Source organism: Cryptomeria japonica, chromosome 5 (genome assembly GCF_030272615.1).
Source record: "Cryptomeria japonica chromosome 5, Sugi_1.0, whole genome shotgun sequence".
NCBI lineage: Eukaryota > Viridiplantae > Streptophyta > Pinopsida > Cupressales > Cupressaceae > Cryptomeria > Cryptomeria japonica.
Window position 1 is genome coordinate 843,554,845 of NC_081409.1, and position 24,775 is coordinate 843,579,619.

The following is a 24,775-nucleotide window of genomic DNA, read 5'->3' on the forward strand; positions in this document are numbered from 1 at the left end:
TGCAGGATCAATTTGTCGTACAGGAGGAAGAGTAAGCACATTTTGTCCCAATAACTTATTCATAATATCATGCAATGATTCATTCAAAGGAGTATACTTTCTTTCTTTCCTGAAAAATTTAGAAATAGGAGGCACACCTAATGCTGCATTCACATTGTTGTTGATGATGTTTTCATTGAATTTGATGGAATCTCTATTCGGTTTAATCTTCCCAAATGGTTGTTGACTGCTATCACCCTTATCACTCGGAGCCATAGGATGTGATTGTTCCATTTGACTCACAGTCAGTTGATAATTGTGAAGAGTGGCACACAACTGTTGGAAAGAAGTAAACTCAGAAAACAGAAGTTTGTCTCGAATATCTTTTTGTAAATTAGAAATAAAGATTCTTTGAATATCATTATTAGGCACTGGAAAAGAAATTTGAGCATACAAATGCTTATATCTACCAATGAAATCAGTCACTTTTTCTTTAACACCTTGTTTACAATGCATTAAATCAATCAAAGTAACTTTAGGACTTATATTGTTTTGAAATTGTTGAATGGAAGCATTTGCAAGTTGTTCGAAAGAAGTAATAGAATAAGAAGGCAACGAGCAATACCATTGTAGGGCTTTGTCTCTTAATGTTCTAGTGAATAGTTTCGCAAGCAACCTTGAGTCATAGGCAAAATCAGTGCATATTGTTTGAAAAGTCTTAACATGTGTTAGAGGATCTCCTTTACCATTATAAAGCTCCAAATGCGGGATTTCAACATGTTTAGGAGGGATAGCTCGAACAATATCAAAAGAAAGTGGGCTCGCAACGTCAAATGTGGGCACACTAAACTTAGATTGATTCATAGAGGCAATTTGTTGCTGTAAAGAAGAGACAGTTTGTGCAAGATTGTTAATGGTCGCTTCAGTCGAAGAGTTCATATTAGATGTGTTAGATTGAGATGGAGGTGTGATGTTATTGAAAGAAGGTAAAGAGTAAGGTGGTGGGACCCTATGATAGTCAACCATAGGGGATGATTGGATAGGAGGAACACTACAAGGAGGAATGGAATGGTTAAATGAATTGCCCCCTTGCATCATGTTCATTTGTGAAGATGTAATAGGAACATTCATTGAAGGAATGTACGAAGAAGTTGGATTGAATGAAGGAATAGGGTTAATTGAAGAAGAGGGAGGATTGCCCCCATGACTAGTGATCACAGGAGGAATGTCTTGTATAGAGGTAGCCATGATGTTTGATGTAAAGGTAGGTATACTAGCAATAGGAGTGGTCAAAGGAATAGAATGATTGACTTGTGTAGGAGGTTGTGTATAACCTAAAGATTCGGCACAACTCTTTATAGGCATCACGTTCGAATTCACAATGTGTGAAATACCATGCAAAATATCAATTCCATTCTTATCACTTTGAAGCATGCGTTTTAGACCCTCAATTAAAGGAAGAGCTTGACTATCGGGATACTCATGAGACATCCATTGGTGAAAATCGTCAAATTGGTTATCCAATTTCGAAAGTTGTTCAACGGAAACTTCATGGGGAGCTTCTTCATCATTAGGAGGATTAGAGGAATTACCCATATCCTCGTTAAAAAGGCTACTCAAATTAGGTTCCATCTCCTCGGTAGTTAAACCTCGGAAGGACTTAATTCTACGGCTTCGTCTAACGGGAATAGTGTAAGTAGGGCTTACTGTTGTAAAACTCATGCACTAGAGAGAGAGAAAAGATTTTGATCTTAGAGGTAGCAATTTTCAGTAAAACCAGCCAATCTTCCAGATTTAAGCTGTTAAATACAATCACAACAGTCTCCCGAAATTTCGGAAAAAATGTCCGGGACCATGGCGCTCGGAGTGCAACACGGTCCTTGCAACTTTTTTTGAAATTTGCAGGGATGAAAGGTATGATGATTTTAGAGCTAATCTGAATAAATTGAGGGATTTTACGATCTGTAGATAGGCCAAATTAAAGTTGCAAATTCAAAATTGAACCCTATCAAGATTGTCGAAAAATGCAAAATTTGAATTTTTGAAAAAGAGAGGGAAACTGAAATTTTGAATTTTATGATTTTAGAGGGAACGTCAAGGGCAATGCAAATTTTGAAATTTAAAAATTGACTCAATTTCACGCAAAATTCAATTTTGAAAGCGGAAATCAAAGTTGTTGTAATTAAGCACTTAATTTCAAAAGTCATAAATTGCAAGAATTTGAATAAAGCACTGAAATTTCGAATGAATGTAGACACACTTTTCAGATTTATGATAATAAAAACGCAATTTTGACACAAAATTTTAATTTCGACAATTTTTGAATGATTAGGAGCCTTAGACCAAGCAATCGCAAGACCAACTTTGACTGTAATTTTGAAGGTGTTATAATTGATAAAATCAGCCAAAATTCTGGATTTTAGCAGAAAAACACAGTAAGATGTCGCTCCCGAAATTTCGGAAAAAATGTTGGGGACGATGGCGCTCGGAGTGCAACACGGTCCTCACAACTTTTTTCCAAATTTTCAGGGATGAAGGATAATGTGATTTTATTGCAGAATCCAAAGTTACAGCTGATTTGGAGATGTTTTGATTGGTGAAATTGTCGGACAAAGGTTGAATCAAGAGGGTTTCAAAAATTAGGGTTTTGACTTTTAACCACTTAATTTTCAAAATTAAAGTACAGACATGAATTGATAATTTGTAATAGAAAAGCAGATCTGAAGCAAGCATTAACAATTAAACATTTCGCAAGTTCAATGTTCAAAAAGAAAATTTAGGGTTCTTATGCAATTACCTCTAAAATTTTGCAAAAGATCAAACATGGAAATGTGATCAACTTTTCAGATCTAAGCATGAAAAATCAGAAAGGATGTTCACGTCGGGTTCACCAAAATGTAAGCGGAAAATCGCGGTCGAACCCTAGTTGTTCTCCCCTCTTCCGACTCCGAGGAGAGAGAAGGGAGGTTCGCTAGGATTCGATGGGTTTTCACTTAGGGGGAAGACTTTACATTCAAAAGAGGGGTTGAAACTCATAAGATTCAATCCCACACAATGTAAGATTGGATGCTAAATGAATTTCAAGGGTTAGGAAAGCAAGGCTACCCTCTTTTGTAAAGAATGTGCATAGAAGAATTAAGCTAAGCATGCATAGAAAGTCATAAAGATTCGCTTATAAACTGAGTTTAGGTTATAGGATGAACCTGCGGACTTGGAATTAGCAGTAAAATGTCGATACGGCGCTGTCCTGCAAATTTGAGCAAAAGTTGTCGGGACGATGGCGCCCGACGCCACGGTCCTCCGAAAAATCCGTCAAACGAAGGGGGATCGGTTCGTCTCTGCACAAGGATTCCAGATCTTCAATCTCAGCCGCGTACCTGCAACCTACACACAGAAAAGCGAAGACGATTGGGGGGTTAGGGAATAGGGGTTTGCCTTTAGGCCAAACCCCGGTTTTGGAATTAACCAAGAAATGAGCAAGAGCTGTAAATGTAAATGACTGTAATGTAAACAAGTACTAATACCTTGTTCTAAGGATGTTGGTATCCTTATGTGCAAAGGTTTAGAGGTTGTATGTTGTAGTATGTAGCATGTAATAAGTGATCTCCTCTTCAATGGTTGAATCCTTGTCTTGAATGCAACACTTAGCCTTGAATGGAGACTTGAAATGATTGATTGCTTGAATGCTTGAGTATAGTTTCCACGCTTTGTACATATATCCTCCTCATGCCAAATGAGAGAGAAAAATGTAGTTTATATACTTGTCAATTAGGGCTGATAGACTGATTTTCCCGACCTTAGGCCGACCAGGGAAGTATATTTCCAAATTGCAATCAAAAAGACCCGATATCACTTAGGAGACTGGGCCCAAAATAGGACCCAGGGACCAGGGCGCTGGGCGCCCTAGTCCTGAGGGACCAGGGCGCTGGGCGCCCTGGTCCTGAGGGACCAGGGTGCTGGGCGCCCTGGTCCTGAGGGACCAGGGTGCTGGGCACTCTGGTCCTGAGGGACCAGGGCGATGGGCACTCTGGTCCCACCTCCGGGACAGCGGGGTGCAAGGAGGTTCAGGCCAAGGTGCTTGAAAAATGCAGTTTTTGGTGTCGTGAGCAAGTTTTGGGGTCTCCATTCAGGTTGCGTGTTGCGTCGCCATCGTGAAGACCGAAATGCAGTCGAAATTGCAAGTGTCGCAATTTTAGGACGCTACAATTATATACTCTACTTGTGGTCAACTCTCAACTAGGATTTTAATGGTCTAAAATATATTTAGGAAGTGTAGATGTATGAGTAGATATATAGAAGGTGTGTAAAGTGATGTGAAGTGTATGTGGATGTTGAGCAACTAGATTTGGTGGTACAATTGTGTGAAATTCATCTTGTAAAGAGCCTCAATGATGATATATTTTATGTGATAGTGTTTTAAGGTAGTGGTTGATGTTAGATATATTTTCCATGGTATTCGTCACTTGACATAGTGGCTCAAAGATAATTTTATGATCGGGAGATTCTTTTTAATTCAATTATCCTATCCTTTCTATTACCGAAAGATAGTGAGTCTCTTACTAGCTATGTATATCTCCTAGAGAAATGAGTTCTAATTGTGCAAGTCATTATATCTTTCACTAAAGGTATATGCCTTTGCCTTGCAAGTCCATCAAGTACATGTTTCTCTTTGGTATTCATCCTAAAACATTGTAATCAATTTTATTATATTGTAAGTGTGGTTCTCACCATGATTTTTCCCTATTGGGTTTTCTACATATATCTGATGTACATTTGTTAATGGGTAATTTTTTCACTATTGTTTTAAAATAGTTAAAACTTTCTTAAATTTTGATAGATCAGTATTTTCAAAGATCTAAATTGATACACCACCCTATCAATCCTAGCATGGATTGAACAATTTCCATTCCTAGTAGGGTTTTGAGGATGAGGTGATGGCCTTCTTGATGATTTTGGATACTTAATATTATCTCAACTACTTGCTCCATCTTGTTGGGAATGAATTCAACTTGTGAAATAGGCAAAAATTATTAAGGATGTCTTATCCACTCATTAGTATAATATTTGACATATATCTTGTCCCCTTATTCATATCATTGAACTCTAGACAATTTAATCAACATGAATAGGAATATAAAAAATTATTTTCTCTTTTTACAATAGATGTAATTTATTTATACTAACCTTTTTTGTTACTTCATCAAATATCTATAGCTAGTCTTCTTGCTAAGAGAAATCAAGATCTATTCTACAACAATCCCTAATTCTAACCTCATGGTCATCAATATAATTGACCCAATGATTTTCAATGTCTAGTACATGCCTAAAGTGTGACAAAATTATATTACTAAATCTACCAACGCGATCAAACTTGTTATTATCCATCTTTAATTTTCTCAATTATAATTAAGACAAATCCACCTCTACACTTTTGGAAGCTTTCATTTCTAAGCATGAATGTGCTACTATTCTTCCAAGAAGTTGGAAGAAAGGATTATGCTTACTTTTACCAATTTGTGTGCATCTACGGTGTATCTACATAATTCCAAGACAACCAATTAGTCACTTAGATACTAGGGTAGCTTATGTGGGACAATGGTATACACTACAACTTTGATATAGGTGAAAGTTTTGAATTGAATGAACTCCCAAAATGGCAAATTTCCTTTGTAGCCTTTTAAGATCTCTTATAGAAATCTCCTTCCAGGAAACTTATTACTACAAACATGAAGACGTTATTGGTATTATAGTGACTCTTTCTACTTCTCTCAAGTTAAAACTAAGTGTAGTGATTATATATACATGTGTTCAGATCCATGAGGGATCCTTCCCTCCTTAGCCCTGGATATTTAGTTTGAGTAGAAAGCAAGTAGAATACATATGAGGCCATATAGATGTTTGGGTCTATCTTTACTTTTAGTAATTGTTCATCAAAGTTATCACTTATCATTATTTTTGAGTCTATGTACTATTTCGTTGCAAGGATAGTTTTTATGAACAACAACATCCATAGTTGAAACTCATTCAAATATGGAATTCCTACCACCCTACTAGGTAGTGTGACATTATCTCAAGCATCAATAAGTAGATAGCCTCGATAGATGATCTTCATCTACTCAAGTTCATTTGGTATCCTAGACTTCTCTATTAAATTGTCATTAATATAAGCCATTGGATCAAATTCTTTCTAATATTATTGTTTTCCTTGGGTAACTATCATCTTTTCATAGGTGTCATATTGATGAATGTGAAATGCATTTTCAATGGTATAAAGAGTAATATCCAAGATGAAATCTCCCAAAGGATTATAAAGTCTCTACTCATGTGAGTTATACTTTGAGGCAGAAGCTAGAATCAAATATGAAAATTAAGTGATATGAGGAAACCAATAGGTTGAAGCAATCTTGAATGCACCATTGAGGTAACCTGAACAATTCTTCCATCTAGCCTAGCCATCCATTTCAAGAACTCCTTGAGATCTACATGGTTGATGTCGATATTAGTAATCTCCTAGTCCAATATTCGAATTTAACTTTTTGGGAGGAAGGTATTAGTTAAATTTTTACTTCATTGGTACCACCTTCTACTTAGACATCACAATATAAAATTAACTAGTTCAATTTATAGGCCTCAACAGAGAGTGAACTAAATGTATCAATAGGCAGGTCAGCCTGTCGAGGGGTTGGGTGTCAAGGTATCAAAGATCACTAGGATGATGGCCTTTGCTACCTTCGATCCTCAATCTTCACTTAGGGAAAATTAGGGGTGGGGGGTCTTGATGCCCAAAACTGGAAAGGGAACCTCTAATACCCAATCCTCACAACCCTAAAATGGGAAAAAAGGGCAAGGAAAAGAAAATGAATGGCAAAAGAAAAATAAAGGGGAACTGAACAAGTGAATGAGAGAGGGAGAGAGAGGTAGATATAATACATACCAATAGATCTAGGGAGAAAGAGAGATGAGGAGATAGATATAGAGGGGTCAAGAGTGAGAAAGAAAGGAGGCAATATATACAAGTACTAAAGAGAGGTAGATAAAGATAAAGATAAAGAGAAGACAAAGAAATAAAGAAATGGAGAGATAAAAGGAGAGCTATAGATAGAGGAGAATTATATGCCTCTATCTTTATCTCTATACCCATCTCTCCCTCTCTCCCTCTTTTTATATCTTTATATTTTAATGTCGATCTTAATAAATATTACAATAATTATAACCTTTGTCTTTCACTCTGATATATTTGTAACCATGTATTCTTTCTACATTTGAAATATGTTAAGGTTTTAATTTTTATTCTAGTGTCTTATTTTTTATTGAAAAATGTGTATAAAACTTTTAGTTTGATTTTTAACTAGTCCTCTAAATTTAAAATAAATTAGATTTTTTATATTCTAGACTTTAAATTCTTTATATATTCATTATTTATTTATTTATTTTGTTAAAAAAGGGTCATCAAACTCAATTTTTCATTTTTCATGATATGACCACTTTCACATATAAATTATATGACAACTAATTTTTTACCAAAGCAATTTTGACAAATACTTAAAAATTGTCATATGTAAGGGGGAACATGTCAATGCTATGTAAAATTTTTTGGTTAAAAATTGAAGCATTTCGTGTACTTGGGCCCATTTGAACTCCTTAATCTCTACTGTATTTGAAAAAAAAAAAAAAGGTAGTTTGAAAAGTAGATTTAGAGCACGACAACCCTTTTGTTTGCCACATATTTGAATTTTGAGTATGGTTATCTTCAATTTCTTATCGAAGATTAATTTTTACTTATTTAAAAAAGTGTCCAATTAAGATCCTCTGTTAGTCTCATTTTTCCATGCATATAGAGCCCTTTATCTTCTAAATATTCTTATCATGTCGCTTTTCTGAAAGATGTGCTTTACAATTTATACTCTCTTTTTTCATGTTGAGATGCATTATTGAGTGTGAAATTGACTATTCAATAATTATTTATGTCGAGGGATTCTACCTCCCAATGCAACTACCTCTTGTATAAGTATTGTAGGCAAGTGTTCAAGTCCCAATTTGTGTCATCTCTGAATATGTTGTGTAGTAGATTCACTCTCATTATATATTTGTCTTTGCATTAGGAAACAATTGTTGATTAGTGTTGATTCTTCATTTTGAAGGAAGATTTCTTCTCTCATGTGGTTCTCCATGTGGTGACTCCTATTTCAACATTTGAATTTCTTTTATTATCTCATCTTGCATGATGCATTCATGATGATAACCTACATGTCATTTTGAAATATTTCATCACACCTTGAGAGTACATGTAATGTTACAATATTAAAATTATTTGTTTGGTTGTTATTTGTTAATTGTTTTGGTAAAATCTTGTTCTTTAGAATAATGCTATGAGATGTCCACTTCTTTATCATTCCCGTGGAAGGATATAAGCGAGTATGACTAAAGACATAAGTGGTCATGTGTTTCCCATTTCTTTTAGTCAATTGAAACTTGAATGATCTAAAACAAACATCAATAAAGTTTGTGTGGAATTACTAAATACCATGTATCTAATAGAATTTTCTTAATATTTCAATATGTAGATAGTGATTTCCATTATGAACTTATTTATTCCTTCTTACCTACAATAGAAACTTGTTAATTTAAATTTTATGACACTATAGAAAAAATAATTGTTACATTGAAGAATAATTTTGTCTTCTAATATTGTTATTATCAAATATTGATATTGTTTTTAATTAAGTGGTGTCAGACCTCAATCCGTACAAATCAGCAATGAAAACATATAAACCAAAAAAGAGCTCCAAGAGCAAGCCCCCAACAACAAAGAGTAGCGAAAAAACAAACAAAACAGTTTGGAAACTCAATCTAAAAACAGGAGCAGAGCAAGTAAACTAAGAATAGCCTACAAGACTATAAAGACATTAAACAAGATAGCCCCAACTATCTAAAATATTTCTTAATTCCTCATCCTATAAAGCAGTTTCCTTCATATTGTTAAAATAACATAAAATTAACATATCAAAATATTTGTTGATTAAGAAATCATCTTCATAACGATTTATAATCTAGTATTGAAACAAAGAAGAAAAATATAATTACTAAAATAATTATAACAAAATATTTTGTTAAAAAGTAATTAAGGGAGGGGTAAATTAGATAGTCCCACGAAACGCTTGCTTAGAGGGCGTCGGCTCCACCACCATCCCTGTGAAAGAAGGCAAATAATTTTGTTCAATTCAACTCAAATTAATTTGAAAATCAATCCAAGTGGAAGTGTGTAACACGGCGGGCCTCACAATAATTTGTAGGCACTCATTTCCCTAATCTATATATTCCTTCTCCATTCCATTCTCTTCCATTCAATCGCTTGCCTTCGGCGTTCCCTTGCCCTAGTTTGGTCTATCATGGCTGGTCTTATGTTGTTATGTTCAGTGCTTTCCATAATTTTTATCTCAGGTCTTCCTCATTCTTTCAATAATCTCTCTTCTCATCAAGAATTGCTCTTGCAATTCAAAGCTGCCATTTCCCACAACGACACTGCTCTGTCCTACTGGACTCCACTACAACCTTTCTGCAACTGGTCTGCCATAACCTGCCATTCCTCATTTCACTCTGTCCGTGCCGTCAATTTAACACAAATGAGTTTAGACGGCACTATTTCTCCTGTCCTAGGGAACCTCTCCTCCCTTCGATCCCTTGATCTCTCCTATAATAACCTCACTGGCAACATTCCAACTCAACTCAGTCAACTCCTACATCTACGGATACTCTGGCTTAACAACAATCAATTACAAGGAACCATTTCTCCAGTGCTGGGGAATCTCTCCTCTCTTCGAGCCCTAGATCTCTCCTTCAATACACTCACTGGTACCATTCCTCCTCAACTCAGCAAACTCCAAAATCTGCGGATGTTCTGGCTGAACGAGAATCAATTACAAGGAACCATTCCACCTGCTCTCTCTGCTTGCCACAGTTTGAATTACCTGGCACTCTCCTTTAACCAACTGCATGGGAACATTCCGCCTGAGCTGAGCTTTCTCACAAATTTAAAGTACCTCTTCTTGGGCGTTAACAGTCTCACGGGTACTATTCCTAGCTCTTTAGGAAATCTCTCCGGCTTAGTTGAATTGGATTTGAGCGGAAATGAGCTCCACGGGCCCATTCCTCCAGAATTGTGCATGCTCACTCACCTACAGGTTCTTAACCTTTATAAAGATAACCTATCAGGTACCATTCCCAGCTGTTTAACAAATCTCACAAAATTGAATATGGTAAGTTTATCTAGAAACCGGCTAAGGGGACATATACCATAGGAAATTTGTACCAAGCTCTCCAATTTGGTACTCCTCAGTTCATGGGGTAATCAGCTTAGTGGAAACATACCAAATTCCCTTGGGAATTGTTCCAGTCTTGAAATGATTTATTTAAATGAAAACCAACTCGGTGGAATGGTTCCAATGGAGCTGGGTAAGTTGAACCGTCTTACCCGGCTTTACCTACACTCAAATCAACTTGTTAGTGACAGCAGTAAAACACTGGCCTTTGTCACTGCTCTCACAAATTGCTCCCACTTACAAGAAATAGATATGGCAAAGAATACTTTCACTGGTGGATTGCCCCCATTCATAGGCCAACTGTCTTCCAATCTCCATAGATTGAGTTTATCAGAAAATATTATAAGCGGAAGCATACCGCAAGAGATTTTCAATCTGACAAACTTGACTTACTTAGGTTTAGACAATAATGTTTTCAGCGGCAACATTCCGTCTGGAATTAAGAGAATCCATGGCTTGGAAAGGTTGCTTTTGGGAGGGAACAAATTAGAAGGTAGCATTCCAAGTGAGATAGGTCAAATGCAACATATGGGACTCTTAAATCTTGGTCACAATCAGTTGTCTGGTAAAATACCAGATTCTCTTTGCAGCTCCCAGCAGTTAAGACGTCTTTTACTGCAGCACAACAAGTTATCAGGGAAGATTCCTGTTAGTTTGGAAGGATGTAAAAATTTGGAGCTCCTTGACTTATCTTACAATAAACTAGGGGGAAGTACACCTGGTGAAGTCATTGCCAGCCTTAAAAACCTGCAATTCTACCTCAATCTTTCATGGAATTCTCTACAAGGGTCGTTGCCACAGGAGATGAGTAAAATTGTAATGGCTCAAGCCATAGATGTATCTGGAAATCAACTTACTGGGGTCATTCCAATTTCTCTAGGAGACTGCACAAGATTAGAGCATCTAAATCTGTCCCACAATGCCTTTGTAGGTCCAATACCGAATTCACTCTCCAAATTAAAAAATCTCCAAGATATGGATCTTTCTTTCAATAATTTGTCGGGGCAGATTCCACAAGCAGGGTTGTTTCCCAATAGAACTGTTGCACTATTGCTTATGGAGAACCCTGGCCTATGTGGCCCAAAAAATTATTCCTTGCCTCCATGCCCAACTCAGATCCAGGAAAAGCATTCCCTGCTCATAAAAATAGTCTTATCAGTTGTTGGAACCATTGGATTTGTATTATGTTGCTTCATTATATGGATTGTATGGAGGCATAAACTTTCAAGAAAACTAGTCCGTTCCTCGAGCTTTATTTTTCGAAGGCTCAGCTTTCAAAAATTTTCTTTTCATGATCTTATCATAGCAACATCTGAATTTGACGAGTCAAACTTGCTTGGAATGGGTAACTTTGGATCTGTCTACAAAGGCATCTTGAGGGATGGTGAGATAATTGCCATAAAGACTCTTAATTTGCAAAATGAAGAAGCTCTTAAGAGTTTCAAGAGAGAGTGCAAAATGTTAGGGAGGATTCGGCACCGTAACCTCATCAGAGTCATAAGTGCATTTTTCTACCCTGACTTGAAAGGTTTGGTTCTTCAATTTGCATCTAAAGGGAGCTTCGAAAAACATTTGCACCCTGATAGGGATGACGAAGGCTTTTCTATATTCAGATTCAATGAGTGTTTGAGCATTGTGTAGAAATTCTATTGCAGTCACTGATTATTAATCTCCTATCTATTAAAAATTATTTAACTGCTGAAAATAAATTTACAGCTGAATATCGAAAAATAACACGACTGCAACTTCACTAAAAATACGAAAAGAAATAAGCAACACAAGGACACAATATTTTTGGACAATCGTCCCTAGAAAAACCCCTAAGGGAAAACCAGTTCTACAGATGGAAAATATATTAATCTTCAGCAATATAAGAATTACAAAAGGATTCCTTGCCTCTTACTGGCAGAACTCCGACAAACTCCTAATATCTCCTGCTGATATCCTCCACTGCTATATCAACACTATCACTACGCCTCTTGCTAACACTGCAAGACTATTTGCTATCACTGCAAGTTCTTCTCAAGACTTCTTGTTTTCCAAATGACCCATGACCCCTTTTTATACTACTCTGTTGAAAAACCAATGGCCGAGATTAATTCAAACCAACGGCTGAGATTAAGACAACTCAATAACCAATAACTAATTTTGGCTATGAGGTGTCACCTAAAAAGAGCCACTATAAAATAACAATTGTTTTTATCCTAACAATACTTGTTTGACAAAAACAACCATTTTCTAATTCTAGGTTAGGACGAACAGCTGTCCAAAACTACCCATAACTAATGCTGTTATTTCTGGGTAAGGACGAACAACTGTCCAAGCTACCCATAATTAACACTCCCTCTTAGCGAGGAATGTTCTGCATGACACCCATCTTATCTCTAAAGAAGATGAATTTTGCCTTCCCCAATGCCTTTGTTAGAATGTCTGCTACCTGCTCCTCTGTAGGTATGTACTATAGCTGAACAATCCCCCTCTGTACACAATCCCTAATGAAGTGATACCTGATGTCTGTATGTTTCGATCTATCATGAAACACTGGATTCTCAGTCAACTTGATGCAACTTTGGTTGTCGTAGTGTATCACCGTAGTCTCAACCTTCTGACCAAACAAGGCTACTAGCAACTTCCGAAGCCATATAGCTTCACACGTCGCCATGCTGGCTGCTATGTATTCTGCTTCTGATGAACTCAAGGCCACAGATTTTTGCTTCTTGCTGAACCAAGAAACAACTCCTGATCCCAAGCTGAAACAACATCCTGAAGTACTCCTTTTGTCCGTTGTACTGCCTGCCCAATCTGCATCAGTATAGCCTATCAACTTGATACCTTCACCTCGAACATATCTGATCCCGTACTCAACTGTACCATGAAGATAACGCAACACATGCTTAGCCGCCGTCCAATGCACTCTCTTTGGCTCCACCATGAACTGACTAAGAGAGTTTACTACAAAGGCTATATCTGGCTTGGTGTTGACCAAATACATGAGCGAACCAATCAACTACCTATATAGGGTGGGATCAACATCCTTTTCCTTGGATGCATCTACCTTCCTCCAATTAGTGATCATGGGTGTAGACATGGCTTTGCAATCTTCCATCTCGAATCTCTTCAAGATTTCAATGCAATATTTCCCTTGACCAAGGAAAATCTCTCCATCAGTCTGCCACACCTCCATGCCTAGAAAGTAGTGCATAAGTCCCAAATTCTTCATCTCAAACTCTTCTGCAAGGTCACTCTTGCAATCCTCTATGAGCCCTAGCGCACCAGTAAGAAACAAGTCATCCACATATAGAACAAGAATGAGAACCTCACCCCCAACCACCAAGTAGTAGAGGTTCGCATCAACCTCACTCTTCACAAAGCCCATTTCCTGCAAGTATGTATCAATGCGCTCATACCACGCTCTGGGATCCTGCTTGAGTCCATAGAAGGCTTTCTTTAATCTGCACACGTGGGTCTCTTTGTTGTGTGCTACAAAGCCTTCTGGATGTTCTATGTATACCTCCTCCTTCAATTCTCCATTAAGGAATGCTGTCTTGACATCCATTTGATGGATCTACCATCCCATCTGTGCTGCAAATGAGATTATAGCTCGTATAGAAGTATACCTGGCCATAGGAGCAAATGTCTCCTCATAGTCTATTCCCTCCTTCTGATAGAACCCCTTGGCTACAAACCTCGCTTTATATTTTTCGATGCTACCATCTACACCATGCTTTATCTTGAAGATCCAGCGCGATCCAACTACTACTCTATCAGTTGGTCTAGGCACTACCTCCCATACATCATTCTGCATTATTGAGTTATATTCCTCAACCATAGCATCTTGCCATACCTGATGCTTTGCAACTTCCTGATAGCTGGAAGGTTCACTATCTACCAACTGGCTGACTAATGCCACATAGTCATTGAACTTGGCTGGTTGTCTCCTCTGTCTTGTACTCTTCCTAGGAGCTCCCACAGACTCCTGAGTATCCCTTTGTATGTCTTGAACCTCATGGTTCCTACTGCCAACTGTAGAGGATGAAATATCAACCTCTATATCATCTAGATGCATATCCTGCTGCACCAGTTGCTCCATACTTTGTGAATCTTCACTACCTGAGTCTATGCTTGTACTAGTAACTGTACTTGAGCTTTGTTGTCCTTGACTTGGACTTGGAGCTTTCGTTGGCTGCTCACTCCGATCATCTGCTGGCAAATCTCTAGATCTTCTAAACGCCTTGTCCTCCATGAACTTGACATCGTGTCTGACAATAATTCTTCTGGTCCCTGGAATGAACATCCTATATGCCTTTGAAGTTTCACTATACCCAACAAAGTACCCCTTCTCTACAATCTGATCTAACTTGGTATGTGTGTCTCCAGGAATAAGGCAATATGCCAAACTCCCAAATATCCTGAAGTGACCAACATCTGGCTTCTTCCCTGTGAAAGCCTCCTCTGGTGTCATTTTCCCTAGTACCTTGTGTGGAACCCTATTCTGAATGTAGACTGTTGTACTACACGCTTCTGCCCATAAGTAGCGGGGCATGTCCTGGTCATGTAGCATAGCCCTTGCTGCCTCCGAAATAGAACGGTTCTTCCTCTTAGCAACTCCATTCTGCTGTGGATTGTAAGGAACAGTCCACTCTCTCTTGATTCCTTCTCTGGTACAGAAATCCTGGAAGTCATTTCCTTTGTACTCGCCTCCATTGTCTGATCGAAGAACCATTATCTTCCTTCCTGTTGAGTTCTCCACAAGAGCCTTGAACTCTTGGAAGCGACTGAAAACCTCATCCTTGGTCTTCAAGAAGTATATCCAGGTCTTCCTGGAGAAATCATCAATAAAGGTAACATAATACTCATATCCTCTGAGAGACTTTGTCGACATTGGTCCACATACATCTGAATGTACTAGATCAAGAACACTCGTAGATCTAGTGTCACTCCTTGGAAAAGATGCTTTCGCAAACTTTCCCAACACACATCCCTTACATACATCATCATGCTCTGTGCTCACCTCTGGAACACCTGTCACTGTCTCACGAAGCAATCTAAGTGCTCCATGATGAATATGGCCCATCCTCCTATGCCATAGCTCTCCAAGATCTCTAGGGTTACTGCTACTCATGAGTGCCTTAGGAGTATCAAACTGCAACCTCTAAAGGCGACCACTCCTAACTCCAATAGATACAGGTGATTTCCAATCTTTATGCTTAATCAAAACATGCATCCCTCTAAAGAGAACATTATACCCTTTATCCTGAAGGACATATACAGAAACCAAATTCATACCTAAGCCTTGCACATGCAACACATCATGAAGAGGAATTACCTTTCCATTCTCCCTCTGAAGCTGAATAGTCCCTTTCCCAACTGAGTTGAGCTTGGACAAGTTCCCCATAGAGATTTGGATTCTGGTGTTCTCCTCCTTGTAGCTAGAGAAGTATTCTCGAACTCCTATCATATGAAATGACACCCCACTGTCTATATACCAGACACTCTATGAGGTTGAGCTAATCATACAAGCTATGAGTGTAAACTCATCCTCCAATCTACTAGAGAGCTCCTCTGCACTTGCTGAAGCTGCCACTTGGTTCTTGCCCTTCTTATCTTTCTTCCTTTGTGGGCAATCGCTGACATAGTGGCCAAACTCGTGACAACCAAAGCACTTGACCTTAGATAGGTCCTTCTTCTTCTTTTCAATTTGTGAATTTGCTCCTTTGCTAGATCCCTTCTTTGTTTTCCCCTTTCCCACTAGGGCAACATTTTCTTGTTCTACCTCACTTTTCTGACTCTTGTTGTTGGCTCCATTGACAAGACTTAGTTTAAGTTCCTCTTGAGTGAAATCACTCCATAGTCGATCCCAACTTGGTAAGGTGTCTCGTCCATTAATAACTTGAACAAAGACATCCCACTGCTTAGAAAACCCATTTAGGGCTATTCTTACTAGCTCGTCTTCATTTGGCTTATCTCCAATAGCTGCTAACTCGTCCTTGACAAGTCTAAGCCTGGTGAGGTAACTTGTAACATCTTCTCCTTTGTTCATCCAGGTATTCCTCAATTTTTCTCTGAGAATCAGCTTCCGGTTAGTGGTAGCATTTTGGTACAGATTCAGAATGGCATCCCACACCTTCTTCGCTGTATCTAACTCTGCGATATGTGGAACAACATGGTCCTTGACACCATCAAGGATTATCCTCCTCGCCTTGGCATCATCCTTCTTGTATGCTACAAACTGTACTGGATCTGTAGGTACAGCTACAGTACTGGTAACATATTACTTGATACCATTCTCTTCCAGCAATAAAGAAATTCTGGCTTTCCAGACACCAAAATTTGAGGCACCATCCAATTTGTCTTGATCTCTCAAACTTGTTGAGGCCATCTCAAAGAAATAAAGGAAAACAATAACTCGAAAGAGGTCAAACTCAAATTTCTTTCCTTTGCTTAGGGTAAACCTTTTCTACCCTCAACAAAGCTCTGATACCATGTAGAAATTCTATTGCAGTCACTGATTATTAATCTCCTATCTCATAAAAAATATTTAACTGCTGAAAATAAATTTACAGCTGAATATTAAAAAATAACACGATTGCAACTTCACTAAAAATACAGAAAGAAATAAGCAACACAAGGACACAATATTTTTGGACAATCATCCCTGGAAAAACCCCTAAGGGAAAACCAGCTCTACAGATGGAAAATATATTAATCTTCAGCAATATAAGAATTACAAAAGAATTCCTTGCCTCTTACTGGCAGAACTCCGACAAACTCCTAATATCTCCTGCTGATATCCTCCACTACTATATCAATGCTATCACTGCGCCTCTTGCTAACACTGCAAGACTATTTGCTATCACTGCAAGTTCTTCTCAAGACTTCTTGTTTTCCAAATGACCCATGACTCCTTTTTATACTACTCTGTTGGAAAACCAACAGCCGAGATTAATTCAAACCAACGGCTGAGATTAAGACAACTCAATAACCAATAACAAATTTTGGCTATGAGGTGTCACCTAAAAAGAGCCACTATTAAATAACAATTGTTTTTATCCTAACAATACTTGTTTGACAAAAACAACCATTTTCTAATTCTAGGTCAGGACGAACAGCTGTCCAAAACTACCCATAACTAATGCTGTTATTTCTGAGTAAGGACGAACAACTGTCCAAGCTACCCATAATTAACACATTGCTGTAGATGTAACCCATGGCATGGAATATTTACATCATGATTATCCCCTACAAATTGTGCACTGTGATTTAAAGCCTAGCAATGTGCTCTTAGATGCCAACATGACAGCCCTAGTCGCTGATTTTGGTATATCTCGTTTAACTAGTACAAATTCCATAGATTCACTCAGTACAACAACATTTGCACTCAAGGGATCTATCGGGTATATTGCTCCAGGTAAATTTATGTTTTTCTGTATATTTAACATAATCATTTTCTTTATTAGCTTTTTAATAATTTAATGACTAAAATTGATTGCAGAGTATGGATTGGGTGGGAATGTTTCTGTAAAGGGAGATGTTTATAGTTACGGAATTCTGATATTAGAGATGGTTACAAGGAAGCGGCCAAGTGATGACATGTTTGTAGGAGACATGAGCTTGCAAAAGTGGGTGAGTTCAGCTTTTCCAAACGGAGTGGCAGAAATTGTTGATAGCGCGGTACTGAAAGATGTGAATGAAAACATGGAAGAAAATAAATGTCTTATTTCATTCATTCATGTTGGTTTACTTTGTAGTGGTGAATCACCAAGAGAAAGACCTTCCATGAGAGATGTAGCCAAAGCCTTGGAGAGCCTAAAGACATCTCTGATCGGAGGTGCAGCTGCTTCCAATTTAACAGCCACTATATCAGAACTCCTGGACAATACCAATCTCACAGGAACATTGGCATCTGATAGTCAAAGTTCTTCATTTTAGATGCTTATAACTTCAAGAAGTTATTGTCCTTCATGTTTGATAGTTTAATGTTTGTCTTCCATCACATGCTTGTAAGTTGTTCCAATTCATGTATTTTCATACATTAGTTTGAGAAAGTATGCTATCAATACAAACTGTGTGATATAATGTCTTATTTACAGCACTTCCTCTCATAGTGTTCAAAAGTTTAAGAACCAGTTTCCTTTCGTTGCCGAATATTAGACCAATTTGGATGATATATTCCTGGCGAAAGAGGAGAAAGCTTAAATAAGTATTTTAACATCGTCCTTCTTAATGTTTTTTTCGAACAATAAAGAACGGTTAAATAATGTACCAAGGATGATATTTTGAAAATTTAGACCTATATCTAATATTAATTGTACAATCTTTCTCAATTAAAATTTATACTACCTTTCGCTTTCCGAAGTTTTCCGAAGTCACAGACGTTCTGTGATTTTACAAGCCTTGTTACTGTGTGGAAGTTGTTGGCTGGAGCAGCTTTTTAATAAGAATTCGGAGAGCCTGCATACAAAACAGAGGCTTGTAGAGGTTTTCTTAGTTATTACGAAATTCAGTATGGATGAAACTAAAGGATATATTTCACACTTCTTTTCAGGTCTGACATATTTTCATTATTCTAATTATTTTGAGATGAGATTAATTAATTTATTCTATTAGCTACGTTTAAATCTAAATTTTCATTTAGAGAAAATATTTGCATAAATCTCATTTTGATATTAATGATATTTTAACAGCAGTTATGTTGAGATCAACATGGGTGATCAAGACGACTATAATCAGGGTACACACATGTGGCTAAACAAGACATTACACGCAAGTCTTCAGTGATCCATTTGTACACTACGAATCGTCTAATTAATTAACAAATTTCTTTTATATGACATTAGTGGGATGTCCTTATGGAACATAACATTTTAGAATAGTGTATTGTCTAATCCATCCTCCTCTTCCCACCACAACAATACTGCTTTAATGGCTAATAATACTTTAAAGAACCATTCTAATGGTGTTGTTCCCAACTCCTTTTCCATTAAGTTTGATCCCGAATACGGCCTACCTCATGGTCACATTGCTTCCCCCGAACACCACTAACTTGCTTCCATTCCTTATATAAATCTACTCACACCTAATCCTAACACTACTATATCTTGTAAGCTACCACAACCTCTCTACTAATAAAGCCTATACTCTATTTCCATCTCATCCCATGATAATTAATTATCATAATGTTTTCAATTCATTCATAACAATTTCCTTAGCTTTTATCTCACAACCCTAATATACTTAAAATATTTCACATACTTCTATACACACAAATAAATAGAGCATGGGCTAATCTAGCTCACAATGGCTATTGAAATGTTAGAAAATGATAAATTTGAAGCTTAAATCTTTAAAATGTGTGGTTTAGGTCCATGATTGGGAAACTAACTTGGGTCAAGTTTGCACCTAGAACTTTTATCAAAGGTGATAAAAAATGAATCTAGGGATCAAGATTGCAAATCTAAGGATTAGTGGAAAAGGGGATCTCAAGATATAGATGCAAATATTATAGTCTTTAAGCTAGTTATCATCACTGTGACACTCTTGTAAAGTATTCCCAAAACATAAGGGAAAAAGAAATGTGTGTGTGATTTTTAGGACTACAAAATTATATGGTTGATAAACATCTTTTGAAGAATAAAGTTATTGTTTAACGTGATAGATTTTTTAGCACTTACCATAGTCATAACAAATAGATAAACTTCATTTCACGAATGATATATTCATTTAAAGTGGTGAAAAAATTCTTTCTTAGTGCACAAACATGGCAAAAAACTGATAAAATGATGTAAAAATAACTTTTATTCAAAAATAATAACATTTCAAAGCTCACGATGTTCCTATCTATTTGACTAAATTTTTTATTTTAAGAGGTCATCTTCTCCCCTAGATCATTTGCTTAATTTATTATCATTATTCTTTATCACAATAAATTTATTCACACAAGCAACGAGCACGTGCAAGTCATTTTAGGGGTCCCCTAATTTATTATCATAAAAATAAGAGAATGAGTATTCTTGGACATCTATTCTAATTGTTTTGATTAAGTAAAATCAGGTTTTTGAAAGGAACCTGAACCTTTTACATATCAGGAAATAGATAAAACATTAAAGCAGAATAGATCCATGCTTGATCACCCTAACAAAAAACAGTTCCCATCCCAACCAAAAAGGGAACTCAAAACACATAGAGTTGCATAAAGATAGAAAAAGGATAGCAAAAGGATAACACAAAGACAAAGATAGAGACCGAGACAACTAAATATTTTTCATTATATCTTCTGCACGAACCACCATCTACTTCATGTTGTTCGTAGAGGTCTTCAAATCATCCACCTCTCGTCCCTTGATATCACCCTGATTCCTAGTGTTGGCCCTAGTCCTCTTCTCATGACCTTTCTTCTCCATCTGGTGCTTGTCACCCTCTTTGTCTTTAATGTTATCAAATCTGTTCATCTGAATATTCATGTTGTCCACATAGGCCTTAAGAATCTGAAAATTCTATTCAGCAATCCTCTTCACACTTAATTCCATCTTGTCGACTCTATTGACTAGGTTTTTCATGGTAGTTTCCAGCCCATTCACCTCTCTATTCCCTTCCATTTCCTTAACCTTCTTTTTTGTATCAATAATTTTACTGACCATGGCTTCAATAGCTTCAGCATTGTTGATCACAACCACTAATTCTTTAACATTTTCAGATAGAGGGTTCTCGCCTATTGTTGCATTTTTTTATAACATCAATATCATTCTTCAGGTTGCTGATATCTTTCACAATTTTACTGATAGTATCACAAAATTGCTTTACACTATCATTATTCCCATGACATTCACTAGGATTTCCCCTTTGATTCTCTAGGCCCTCATTCTGCAATCCTTGAGTACTCATATCCTCAGCATAACCCACATCCTGAATCTCCTCCTCCTCCTTACCCTTCATATTGTCATTTTTGTCCTCCTCTTCATCCTCATCAGAAACTATCAAAACCTGTTTTTCGCCTTGTTAGCTCCCCTACTAGTATTCTTGTTCCTTTGGGTTTGTTTGCCCGTTCCCTTTCCTTTCTTACTTTTGATGAATTTTTCCTCAAAGGACTCATCTTCGAAGTCCAAGAGATTAGAATCAACCACATTCCTCTTTCTTTTCCCCTTATTCATCCCCTTTTTGCTAAGATCCTCCGAATCTCCTTCAGTTTCCGAATCAAAGTTGAAACCACTATCCTCACTTTCCATGTCATCCTCCCTGGTATTTTTACCTCTAATTGGTTTCTCTATGATTTTCCCTTTCAGCAATTTGTAAACTAAGACAATAAGACCCTGATGAAGAGCATGGTCTCCCTGAGGGACTTTCTGCATTTCTTTAATGGTGTGATCCATGGAACACGCTAAATAATAGGGTAGGCTTACCTTTTCACCATGGCGGAAGTGGTTGAGTAGAACGAAATGGTGCCTGTAAGCCCTCAAAAATCTTCCATCTAGCGTAATGTAGGTTATGGTAGCAAACAACACAAACATCCATGGCCTACAGATGTGCTTGGGGGATTGGTAGGAGTTATCCATTTTCACCATTTTTATCTTTTTGCCATCCATGATAGGAAATATGTTCGTTGCCTTCTTAGAGACACTACGATCTCTATAGAACTTAATACCATCTTTCACCATCCCCGTAGCTACTAAAATGATGTTTTCATCCACCATCATCATCTAGGTGCCCACCAAAACTTTTCCATTCTTCCAATTCTTTATAAAATGTTTGGTAATTGATGGGTCTTTACCACCGAGCCTCTCCATGAAAACACTTAAGCACCCCCCTTGTAGAATCTCTCAAACCTCTTTGTTCTTTTTCCAATCCAAACATGAGGTTGGTTCAAATCTCAATTGTTATCTTTAGTGTAGGAGTAGCGTGAATATCCAATCTACTTTGATCATCTACTTGTATTTATAAATTATTACAAATCATTTTCCTTCTAATATCATTAACTTTATTTAGGAACCCTAGCCTATGTGGCCCTGGAAATTATTCATTGCCTCCATGTCAAAATCAGAACCAAAGAAAATGGTCCCTGCACAGAAAAATAGTCTTATCAATTGTAGGAACCATTGCATTTATATTATGCTACTTCACTATAGGAGTGCTATGGAGGCGTAAGTTTTCAAGGCAGCTAGTCTGTCCCCCAAGCTTTATTTTCTTAGGGCTCAGCTATCCAAAATTTTCTTATCAAGATCTTGTCATTGCAACAATTGCGTTTGATGAGTCAAACTTGCTTGGAGTGGGTAATTTTTGATCTGTCTACAAAGGCATCTTGAGGGATGGTAGGGTAATTGCCATCAAGACTCTTAATTTGCTAAATGAAGAATCTCTTAAGAGTTTGAAGAGAAAGTGCAAATTCTTAGGGAGGATTCGACACCATAACCTCATCAGAATTATAAGTGCATTTTTCTACCTTGACTTGAAAGGATTGGTTCTTGAATTTCCATGTAATGGGAGCTTGGAAAAAAATTTGCACCTTGAAAGGGATGTTCAAGGCTTTTGTAAATTGGGATTGACTGAGTGTTTGATCATTTCTATAGATGTAGCACATGACATCGAATATTTACATCATGATTGCCCTCTACAAATTGTGCACTGTGATTTAAAGCCCAACAATGTACTCTTGGATGCCAACATGGAAGCCCTTGTGATCGACTTTGGTATATCCCATTTAGTTGGTACTCCAAACTCCATTGATTCAATTATTACAACAATATTTACACTGAAAGGATCAATTGGATATCTTGCTCTAGGTAAAAAAAACTAAGTTTTCTTTATATTGGCAATATCATTTTCTTTATTATCTTATTAAGAATTTAATGAATAAAATGTATTGCAGAGTATGGATTGGGTGGGGATGTTTCTATTAAGGGAGATGTGTTGGCATACGTGGACTCCAGCTGGACTCCTCTAATCTCCCCTGCCTCCATATCCTAACTACTCCAACCACCGCATTCACTCCACTTTCTTGAGTCTTCTTCTACTCCTTTTGGATGCATCTAGATGGTTAGGTTTTTCATGCAGGCATCCTAGAAACCTCTGTTGTTTTTTGCTATGAACAGGCTCTGTTTTAAAGAGAGCAAAATGTAATACTCTATTTTATGAATGAATGAATATATAGTGCAAAAAGGAGTCGTGGGCAGCTCTGTTTTGTGAAGACATTTATATAAACTATTATATAATATGTTTTTGGTAATAATATAAACTGCTTATCTATTATTATATCACTATGTTTTTGCTGTCTTGTGTTCTTTCTCCCCTACAAAGTGGTATCAGAGTAGGGAAATCGGGGCAAAAGTTGCAGATAAAGGCAAATATAGAAGGCAGCGAGTCTACAAGCAATCATCTCTATGAGGTGAAGTTGTTGAAGGTAATATTGATGTGTGGAGAAGACACAAAGGTAACAAACAACTTGTTGCTATTGAAAGTTAACATAGCTACCAAATCAAAGCTACTAGATACATATTATTGTTGATAAAGAAAGAGAGAAGCTGTCATTATTTAGAAGTGCAAACTAGTAAGGAAAGTCAAAGTTTTTAATTAAGGTAGAAGGGGCTCCTGTAGAAACAAACAAAGAACCCTGCAAAGGCAAAGTTTTATTCTAAAAAATAATGGCAGGAACAAGTGGAAGTATTTCACAACCACAGATTCCAATTTTTAATGAAAAAAATTATGACTATTGGAGTATTAAAATGAAAACTATATTTCGCTCCCAGGGTATTTGGAACTTTGTTGAAAATGGGTTCCCTAAACCAGCAAATCAACAAGCATATTAAGCACTTTCACAAGCTAAGAAAGACTTGCTAGAGGAAAACAAGTACAAAGATGCAAAGGCACTATTTTTCATTCAACAAGCAATGGAGGAATCAATTTTTCCAAAGGTTGTAGCTTCCACAAGATCAAATCAAGCATGGGATGGTTTGCAAACAACATAATAAGGCACAAGCAAGGTAATAATGGAAAAATTATAAATACTTAGAAGGGATTTTGAAAATCTGCAAATGAAGGACTCAGATTCAATAGATTCATTTTTCACTCATGCAATGTCAATAGTAAATCAGCTAAGGTCCTATGGAGACATTATTGAAGATCAAAAAATTGTAGAGAAAATACTTAGAAGTCTACCTGCCAAGTTTGATGCAGTTGTAATAGCCATTCAAGAGGCCAAAGATCTTGCTCAACTATTAGTAGATGAATTAATGGGGTCACTCTTAGTGCATGAGCAAATAATAAATCGATCAGGAACATCATCATTGGTAAATGCATTCAAGACTCAACTTTCATTTGGCAAAACAAGAGGGAGATCAAATCACAACAAAGGTAGAGGACGTTTTACACCAAGGGGAGCAAGAGAAAATACACAATTTGAAAGTAGAAGACCACCATCAAGCGCACATGCCCATTCTACACCAACAAGAGGAAGGGGGAGCAATCATTCTCATAGCCATCATCAAGGA

At 37.1% G+C, this 24,775-nt stretch overlaps 2 protein-coding genes across 2 annotated transcripts in view; both read left to right on the forward strand.

Annotated features, from left to right (window-relative positions):
• Nucleotides 1–11,939, forward strand: part of LOC131876221 (probable LRR receptor-like serine/threonine-protein kinase At3g47570) — a 73,207-nt gene extending 61,268 nt beyond the window's left edge. The window contains exons 4-5 of the mRNA XM_059221092.1: nt 9,421–10,235; nt 10,332–11,939. Of these exons, the coding sequence (XP_059077075.1) occupies nt 9,421–10,235; nt 10,332–11,939 (2,423 nt within the window). The remainder of the gene's footprint in view (nt 1–9,420; nt 10,236–10,331) is intronic.
• Nucleotides 11,940–17,591: 5,652 nt separating this feature from the next.
• Nucleotides 17,592–18,227, forward strand: LOC131042035 (probable LRR receptor-like serine/threonine-protein kinase At3g47570). Its single transcript, XM_057975331.2, has 2 exons — nt 17,592–17,706; nt 17,791–18,227. Exons 1-2 carry the CDS (start codon nt 17,592–17,594, stop codon nt 18,225–18,227), a joined length of 552 nt encoding a protein of 183 aa, XP_057831314.2.
• Nucleotides 18,228–24,775: the final 6,548 nt, after the last annotated feature.